Raw genomic sequence first — 9,719 nt, forward strand, 5'->3', positions numbered from 1 at the left:
GTATTCTCACAGAACATTGAAATTTAGATTTTCGAGGGCTCCGTTTTCTTATGATACGCACGTTCAATGGGTTGTGGGCCATTGGGCCTCTGACATGGGTCCCGTTTGGGTCAACGGACTTCCCACAAAAATGTTCAGCTGGTGGCGCAGATAACACTCACGGAGTATAAAAAATGTGCCCTTTGGGCTCCAATTGGCAGCTTAGAAAAAACAAAGAAAGAATTATTTTTTATTTGATATAAGGGAAAATAAAATACAAGAGAAGTTAATTTGCCTCTTAGTTATAAACTTTTCTCTGATAAAATTAAGAGTGAAATTAAACAAAAAAACCCAAAAAATAAGTGAAATTTTTTTATTGGCTCCCACCTTTTTTTTATTCATACATATAGCTATATAATTAAGATGTAATGGATAATTATTATTTTATAAGAGTTAATGTAATATAACAAAAAAAAAAAAAAAAACAAAGTTAGTTTACAACCCTTAGTCTCAAATTTCATTACAAAGTTCAAAAATTTAGATATATTTGAAAGGGCCCCTTTGTCTTGTTGTTTGCACAGGGAGGGGTACTTTACTATCAACATTTATGGGAAGGGGAGAGATAAGAGCTTCCCTCTCCTTTTCATCATAGGCAACAAGGATAGCTAGTCCATCCCTCCACGAAAAGAGAAGTGCCCCCTTTTTACCTCATCTTTTGTTTGAATAGAAAGTTAAGAAGAGTTGAGGGGTACATCTTCCAAGGAGGTTGGTCACCCTTGACTAAAGGAGAGGCACAAGAGAGTGTAGGGAGAAGTGGGTCTTTTTAAATTTTAGGAAAATAAAAAAATATTAAATAATTTCTCTATCCCTAATTTTAATAGATTGGCTTCTTGTATTAAAAAGCCTTATTAAAAGTGACTACATCTAGAAGATCATATTTAGAATTATAGCAAGTGAGGAGGTTGATTTGGAAATTGCCCTACTGATTACAATAATAATAACTTTCAAATATGGTCCTCTTAGATGTCCTATTTTTCAATATGGTTACATAATTAAAATTTATAATTAATTAAAAAATATTATAATAACTTTGATTTTAAAATTTATATATTTTAAAATACTATTAATATAATATAATATAATGGATAATTTTTTTAAAAAATGGCCCTCTTTAATCTAAAACTAAGTTGGTCAGACAAGATGAACAACTGGTCAATCAAGCTACAACAACAGAAAAAGATCAAAAGCTATCGAAACCATGTTGATCAATTAAGTGAAGTGTGATCAATCTAAGTTGAAGCAACAAACTACTAATAAAAGATGGTAAATCAAACAAGATGATTTTGACTACCAAGATCTGAAAGCCAAAGTAGAAACATTGTTAGATAAAGTCAAGGTCGATGGATCAGGTCAAAACCAAAGGGTAATAAAAGAAACTTTGAAGTTCAATATAGCCAAGATAAGTCTCCAAAATCTATAAATGATCTATCCTTACGTTTAGTGACTCAAAGAGAAAATTTGTCTCATTCATAGGACCAACTAGTATGCCTTTAAAGGATGGCCCAGGACAGTTTTCTGATTGAAATCTTCCAATATTCTCATCAACGTCATAGCTGGTTCTTTCCTTAGATCAACTAGAATGCAAGCTGGTTCTGAATGACAAGGACCGTGTTCTGAAAAATGGCAAAACAAACCTTAATAGGAAGGAGCGCTACAGTCTGCACAGCTATTCTTTTCTCACTCTAAAGCATATGGGGTCCCTTGTCCCCTACAAGGTAGAGTTACTTGCCTCTTATCTTTTCTCTGGTTTATTCTCTCATTTATTTCCAGTTGTTTTATACGTTCGACTTTCCAACATCACATGGCATGTTATTCAAATAATAAGAGATCCAAACAGCAGGACACGTTTCCTTGTTCTTATCAAGAGAACATGCCTTACAAGTATTTACAGATCAAGCACATAGATTACGACTTCCACCACACGATCTTGGTATTTTTTGCGCAGACAATGAAATGCAGATATTTGCCAGCAACTCTTCGTAAGGAAATGACCGAATCAAATGTAAATGACAGCTTAATTCCAGTTTCCGTATACTGATTTACATTGAGATAGCTTGGTTATTTCTGGGATTAATCTGTTGCAAAACAGTGAGCTACAGTGTGCAACTATAGAGATTGCTACAGATGCCACTTCAAATGCCTTGTCCCTGTTATCTTTAACTGCTGGAGCAGAAAAAAAAAACCGAAAAATGTGAGGCGATGTTTTAATTCTGAACCAACTAAAGCCAACCCAGTCAGAAGGCTAGCCCGCGCACGAAGAGAACGACAGATACCTATCCATCATCAGAAAAGAAAGCAAACTAGTTCCATTAATGAACAAATTAGAAAACCCAGTAAGAAACGGGATGTAACTTCTATTCTGTTTTCAAAGCGCCACGTAAAGAAGGATTGAGATGGAACACGTGACGTGAAGAGCTTTTAACCTTTTTTCAATCCATTCGTTAAATGGGTCTGTAGCAGTGATTAAAAGGGGTTGGTTGAGTTTAAAATCTCCGTGAGTACAATTGAGAGATAAGGATGCGGTAGTTTTCATCTTTTCGAGTTCTCTTATCCAAGTTATACGGGTTTCACATGTTAAAAAAGTTATTCCTTATGGGTTCGTGCTTATAAATTTTCTGGTTGCTTTCGGGTGGAAATGCCAAATTTAAAAATGCCAAATTTAAGAGCCAAGTGTTCCGTCTGATCTCGAAATGGTTTTCCACACTGTGGGGGTTCCAGGCGTAGATTATTCAACTAATGCTTCACTCTAGAGAGTAACGAGAGGAAATGAAAGTGCCCTTGTGGGTGTTAAATTTTGGGTGGTGTAAGAGCGAGAGAGAAGGAGACGGCTTGGCATCAAATGGCAAAACACTACCATTGGAGTGATTTCATATAATAGGAAGAATTAACTTTAGAAGGGTTGGGGACGAAGGAGTTTGCTAATATAGATAGATAATAAATACCAAAATTGAACATTCTTTCGTTGCATATTATTTTATTTATTTTTTACTTTTTTTTTCTTATGATCAATATGTTTTCTGGTAATTTTTTATGCTCTTACATACCTTATATTAGTAAAAAAAAAACTGATATAATAAGATGTAGCATTAAATATGATTTCCTAAGTTCATTCATTGAAAGTCTATTTCAGAAAAATTCCTCTACAGTCAAGATTTTAAACTTGTGGCTCAATTAAAAAGAAAGGAGGTTCAACATAGAAGAAGGTTTGGTATTATGTGCCAAAAGTGATTATTATTGTTGGATTGATTCGATTATGTGACTGTAGCTAAGTCTATACAAAAACCTTCTTATTAAGAGGCACCAACCAAATGGTATACCATTTTGACCACCTAACCTGAAGTCTTCAAATGTTTCTAAGACCCCAACATAAAATCTACCCTCTTTTAAGGACCCACATAGAAATCAATCAACCTATATTGTTGACTCTTTTGAAGAAAAACATTTTTTTGTGCCTTGAAAGTCGATCAAGTTGTACTTGTAGATTTTTGTAGTTCGTGGTCTGAGTTATATGATAGTTGAATCCAAGTCTACCTTAAAAAATATCAATAAATTGAGATAGAGATCTTGATTTTTTGAGACATTTCATTCATATCAAAATTTGATATTCTCAGGGGTGTCAATTAAAATTAAGATATCTTGGATGTAGCATTACATAACATCAATGTTAACCTGCGTTACCCTCCCTTGAAAATCCAAGATTTCTCACATCTCAATGATATGCTACAACCCTAAGGAAAACCGCCTCACCATCTCAAACTATAAGAGTCTATCTGGAACGCCATAGAAAAGAAAAGAAAATGAGAATTTGACCATTATTATTTTAAAAAATAGTTAGTAAAAAAAATTGATCATTATCTTATTTTTATTAACTATTTTTTAAAATAATAATAATCAAATTCTTATTTTATTTTATTTTATTTTCTAAGAATTCCAAATAGACCCGGGGGTGAGTAACAAACTTTTTAAGTCCTCTCCTTTTCCTTTTGGCACCAATGTGGATGAGACTCACTCACTCTCATTGGTGCAAAAGAACCTTATCTCTTCTATGGGTACGCAAAAGGTCCATAAAGTTGAAGAAAAAGTTAGAGCTCCTAACCAATGTTTTAAAACTTTGCCTGCCTCCTTTTGTCTCTTTTGTTTCGAGTGAAATAAAACAACAAAAGGAAGAAGAAAGTGGAGTCTCACCCTTTCCTTTTTCTTTTTATAGCAGGGGAGGCAAAGACGAAGAAGCATAACAGGCAAAAGACACGTGAGAAGCGGGACGGTAAACAAACAGCCTCGGAAGATTGCAGTGCCAGCTGGATGCGGCAGGCCGCCAATGGATTCGACACGTGTTCAAGTCGAATACGTGGCGGAGTTACACGTGGATGCCACGCTTCTGAATTTAATGTAGCGCTTCCATTGGATGAATAAAGAAGGCGAAAACCCAAATGGAGAGTGACGTTGCTTACTCGCCTGCTCTCTCTCTCTCTCTCTCTCTCTCTCTCTCTCTCACACATAAAATGACAGACGTACCCCTACTCCTCTCACCATATTTATCTCAAGAACGTCCGTCCCCGGTCTTCCCCGGTCAACGGCAATTAACTCATAAGCTGCTGTTTACTCAAAAAATCGATGTTAAGTGAAGTGGCTTCTAATAACTTTCGACTTTTTGGTATTCTTTAATTTGATAAATAACTGTTTTTCTTAAGAATTTTGAGTCTGTTACTTGTTAATAAGACATTGATGGTCAAAACATTTCTTCCCAATTCTGCATTTCGATTAGGGGTAGGGTTGAGGATAGTTTTGTGAATTATGCAAATGGGGTGGGGGGTGGCGGATGTGGTTGGCAGGATCAGCGAGACGAAAGCGTGAGCTCAATCATCCATCCCCATGGCCGGTTGGTCTTAAACGCTTTCACGGTTTCACGATCACAGTCGAAAATGTCAGATTGGAGAATATACAAATCGGAGATAGGGAAAGCGAGAGGGATCGAATCCCAACTCCGCCCAATCTAAGTTCCCGATCATCGAAACAGCTGCATTTTTCGTAGGAGGAAATACCCAGAAAAAGATATAGCAGGATTTCCGGACAAACCCGAGCAATCCAGCTGTTATATACACAATTTGCTTTACTACTGATTCTCGTGGCTCAGTACTGCATACTTGATTTTCGCGAAAATTCGAGAGAGTCGGAGGAATCCATTGAAGGTGGATGAGGAAGATGAGTTTTCCATGTTTTGAAGCGGTTGTAGTCTTGGGTATTCTGTGTCACTCTCGGAAACTCGAATCCATTGTCTGCTGTTTTTAGCCGTTGTTCTCTGTGGTCCTTCGCTTCTGTTTCATTTTGCTCCTCATTGTGCATACTGAGATTTTGGGTGTTGCCCTTCTCTTAAAAATTACTCTCTTTTTGCGTGTTCTGATCTGGGTCCTTGGTTTTTCTGCGCAAAAATGCCATCTTTTTAGACTTGTTGCTTTATTTTTTTTAATTTTCTTATGCCTTTTTAGACTGTCGATCAGAAGTGAAGCTTCTTAAACATAGGAACAAATTTCATCCTTCATTCGGCCTTCTTGATTTCAGTCCAAAGTTTTGATTGTCCTGAGTAGGTTCCATCCCCAACTCTTGATTTATCTCATTCTTTTGTGGTTTTCTCGCGCATATTTTTCGGGGTCGACCTGGTCGATTAAAATGGGTACTTCTCCACAATCTCTGGAAGGAGTTGTGGAAGTGATCATGAGAATTCACCGATCCCTTCCTCCCAGACCAATCCTAGAGGAAGTTGAAGCTGCAAAAACCTTATTCCGAAATGTTGACAAGGAAGAGCAAACAAGAATTGACTCAATTTTGAGCCAAAGAAAAGGTGCGGATGTCCCTGACGAACTCTTTTCCATATTGCAAGAGATGCAAAAGAATCTAGTAGTTTTTCAGAGTAATGATCAAAAGAGAGAGGCAATCAAATTGTTTGATCTTGAAAATATTCATGCCCTGTTTGATGAGTTTGTCCAAAGAGCGTCACGTTGCCTTCCCGGTTCGGATAGCTCCGGTCACACTAACTACTCCAATTGTTCGATTCCGGTTTCGACGAATCATACTGCTACTACAACTGTTAGTTCAACTATCAGCGCTGGTTTTGATTCTTTGTCGACAGTTTCGTCTGGATTTTACTCTCAGAAAAACATCAGTAGAAGCTCCGAGCTCTTCACCAGAGATGACAGTTATGTGAAGAAAGGGAAGACGTTTTTATTTGCTGATGGTATTGGTAACGGGTCCGATGCGCTTATTCGAGGACAGTTTCTGAATCCTTCAATCACATCTGCAACAAATTCTGGTCAGTTGTTGTTATTCTTTTTTTCTTTTCCTTTTTTTGTGGATTAATTTTTGGTTATTCCTGGTCAACAATGAATGCGTCCGCGGGCTATTTCTCTTGTTTCAGTCATGAAAATTTGAAAAATTCCCAAAGAGTGGTTCAGTCAATTGGCTTTCTTTCCTGTCTTTCAAAATGTAATTTAGATAGTGTCAATTTAGTTTCTTTCCTACAAGAAGTAATGTAGATTTATTTCATTTACTCTTCTTCTAATATGGATCTAATCAAAGTTTACAGTTAAAAGTCTCAATACTTTGATTCTGTAGAGTTTTGGGATTAGTTACCCTTCATGTTGGTCTTCAACGGGTTATGTAGGTGAAGATGGTGAAAAGCTAAGTCTAATCAAACTAGCTAGCTTAATTGAAGTCTCTGCCAAGAAAGGAGCCCGGGATCTTAATCTTCAGAACAAGTTGATGGATCAAATTGAGTGGCTACCAGATTCCATTGGAAAGCTTTCTAAATTAATCACACTTGATCTATCCGAGAATCGAATCCTAGCTCTTACTAAGACAATTGGAGACCTATCTTCCTTAACTAAACTAGACCTACACTCAAACAGAATAGCAGAGCTCCCTGACTCCATCAGTGACCTATTCAGCTTGGTTTATCTAGACCTCAGGAGCAATCAGCTAGCATCTTTACCACCCACTTTGGGCAAGTTATCTCGCCTTGAGGAGCTTGATCTCAGTTCGAACCATCTATTAACTATCTCCGAAGCCATAGGGAATCTTGGAAAGCTGACGAAGTTGAATATAGAAACGAATGATCTTGAGGAGCTCCCACACACTATTGGCAACTGTTCTGCTTTGACTCAACTCCGTGCAGATTATAATCGGCTTAAAGCCCTGCCAGAAGCTGTCGGGAGACTTGAAAAACTGGAGATCTTGAGTGTCCGTTACAACAATATTAAATCACTTCCCACTACTATGGCATCCATGTCTAATTTGAAGGAGCTTGATGTGAGTTTTAATGAGCTTGAATTGATTCCTGAGGGCTTATGTCTGGCCACAACTCTTGTTAAAATGAACTTGGGAAATAACTTTGCTGATTTACAATCATTGCCACGGTCTATTGGGAACCTTGAGATGCTAGAAGAGTTGGATATAAGCAATAATCAGATCAGGGTCCTACCTGACTCTTTTGCAATGTTGTCGAATCTTCGAGTGCTTCATGTAGAAGAAAATCCATTGGAGGTCCCACCTAGACATATTGCGGACATGGGTACACAGGTATTACTTTCTCGTATGCATTTGAAGGGCTTTTTACAAAATTTCTCTCTCGTTGTTGCTGATATATTTCCTGCTTTTCAGGCTGTTATTCAGTACATGGCAGAATGGGTTGCAAAGAGGGATGTTAAGATTCAACCAACTAAATCCAAGTGGACTTGGGGCCAAATGTGCTTCTTCTCAGGGCCTAAAAAAAGAAAGCTTGATGGTTTGGATTATGTGAAAGCCTGAGTTTAGAGTTTGTTTGAGTAACTAAAGGCTTAACCTCGGTAAGTGATCTTGGTTTCACAACTTGGTCGTTTACCCCATGTGAAGTTTATTTAGTTTTTTTTTTTTCTTTTCTTATTATTTCCAGGGGAACTACACGTGGGGAATCCAACAGATAGTACTCGAAGCCTGAGGATTAAAGAATGTGAGCTTGATCTCTCTCTCCAAATCTATATTCTTTGAAAATCCTCCTCCCATGCTGTCTGAATCTGCTGTCATATCTCGTACTTCTGATCTTGCACTAGAGTGAGATGTACCATTGACTTAGAGCGGCCCAAAAATGTTGTACTCTAATTAGACATTGTTATATTACATTAGGTTTACCTTTTCCTACTCAAAACAGATGTGTGTTTTTTCAGAAGCCATTTTCCGCTGTCTTGCTGCAGATTTGTGCCTCTTGTTTCTTGATGTATAGGATTCAAATCACCAACATTGGTATGTTTGGGCAGTGCTAATGAGATAGTTTAGACCTAAATTTTAGATTTCCTATTTGATAGTGGTAATTTATTCCTACATACAAGATGAATTTCTTTATATTATTGCCGCTGGTATCGCTGAGCAGGAATGAAGAGGACATTACAGACCAGGATCTTTCATGTTTGATTGCAACATTTCAAGCTTTGTACATGCATTTACAATGTTCCTGCGGAATAACTTTAAGCTATAGAAAACATAATCCCGTGTGCTCAACCCCGTCAAGTATCCATTGATTCGCTGTTTCAAATCCTAAACATTCTTCATTGTATTTACAGGATGAAGTTTGAATACTGATGGATGAGCTTCTTGTTCCTGAGAATCAAGGGTTTGTTATTGTCTCAAGAGGGCAGTGTAATATTAGTGATGAAAGTCTAGAACAATCAAGTGTTTAAATATCTGATTTTGTTTGGTGAATGGCTTGTTGACTGCGTAATTCAGAACAGAAGGAATCTTTTTGGCATGATGTCAGAAGCTGTTGAGATAACAACGTGAGCCCTAGTCTTTTTTTTTTTCCTTCTCACAGTTATCCTTCTGAAGTAGTAACAGGGGCTGGCTAGTTTATTCTTCTATTCCTTTGTCTCCATGCTTCTGCCTTTTTCTATTGCTACTCTCACTTTGTCTCTTATTCTTCATCTTCAGTATTTTCCTTTCTTCTTCCTCTTATGGTCCTTACTTTTAACTTTGGCGGCATGGACAAGATATGGTTGTCCACTATTTGGGAAAACAAAAGCAGAGAGAGGAGCAGAGTCATGTTGAGATGGATGCTGTATGCGAGGGAGACCATCCTGTCATGTGCTGATGGTGCTTTGTTTTTCTGAGACCAAGGCAGACACTACGTTAGCAGAAGAAGAGATTTTCAGAAGACTTAAAGAGTTGATGGAAAAGCCAAAGAACAAGAAGACCTTGATAGGAAAAGCCAAAAAAACAAGAAGACCTTGTGACAGTTACCGTCTTTTGCCGTAGAATCTGTAAACAAGCTCCTCAAACCAGGTCGATCCATCTCTACCAATAATCCAAATTGATGACTGGTCAGAAACTTATAATTATGTACTTTTAGACCAGACGCAACAGAAAAATGCAGCTTATGAGGCGCCTGAGACGATAACTATTGAAGTCCATTTAGCATTAGCGTGTTTTGATTTTTTTTTTTTTTTAGAATGAAGATAATTCGTCCATGACCCGGTTTGCGTTGTCAGAATCGCAACTAATTCTTACAAACTGGCCTTTATCCATTTCTCATTTCCCATACTAGAGGAAGTGCGATCATGGGAGGTTGACGAAGCCCAGTCTTATCTTTATCTCATCAATAAGACCTTACGGAGTCCTCAAAAAAGTACATAATGGTGGTAGAGATGGTGGTTGTCTTG

At 37.5% G+C, this 9,719-nt stretch overlaps 1 protein-coding gene across 4 annotated transcripts; it reads left to right on the forward strand.

Moving 5' to 3' along the window:
• The first annotated feature begins 4,854 nt into the window (after nt 1-4,854).
• LOC137950582 (plant intracellular Ras-group-related LRR protein 4-like) lies at nt 4,855-9,471 on the forward strand. Of its 4 annotated transcripts, none has more exons than XR_011111968.1 (6): nt 4,855-6,346; nt 6,698-7,611; nt 7,693-7,877; nt 7,964-8,020; nt 8,628-8,840; nt 8,992-9,471. XR_011111968.1 is itself a non-coding variant. In XM_068797136.1 (4 exons), exons 1-3 carry the CDS (start codon nt 5,707-5,709, stop codon nt 7,837-7,839), a joined length of 1,701 nt encoding a protein of 566 aa, XP_068653237.1. In that variant the 5' UTR covers nt 4,855-5,706; the 3' UTR covers nt 7,840-7,877; nt 7,964-8,565. The 4 variants fall into 4 exon arrangements, 1 of the variants encoding a protein (XP_068653237.1); XR_011111969.1 differs by having other exon boundaries at nt 4,855-5,878; nt 6,167-6,346; nt 8,628-9,471; XR_011111967.1 differs by having other exon boundaries at nt 8,628-9,471.
• The last annotated feature ends 248 nt before the right edge of the window (nt 9,472-9,719 follow it).

The sequence above is a fragment of the Aristolochia californica genome, unplaced genomic scaffold, assembly GCF_029961685.1.
Source record: "Aristolochia californica isolate CCGP_79_NKW_82.1479 unplaced genomic scaffold, dmAriCali1.0.hap1 SCAF_14, whole genome shotgun sequence".
Lineage (NCBI taxonomy): Eukaryota > Viridiplantae > Streptophyta > Magnoliopsida > Piperales > Aristolochiaceae > Aristolochia > Aristolochia californica.

Bases quoted from the DNA above. Each gene is read 5' to 3' on its own strand.
- LOC137950582 (XM_068797136.1), top strand. From the start codon at position 5,707: ATGGGTACTTCTCCACAATCTCTGGAAGGAGTTGTGGAAGTGATCATG. The intron at 6,347-6,697 runs GTCAGTTGTTGT...CGGGTTATGTAG, and splicing joins CACATCTGCAACAAATTCTG to GTGAAGATGGTGAAAAGCTA. The intron at 7,612-7,692 runs GTATTACTTTCT...CCTGCTTTTCAG, and splicing joins TTGCGGACATGGGTACACAG to GCTGTTATTCAGTACATGGC.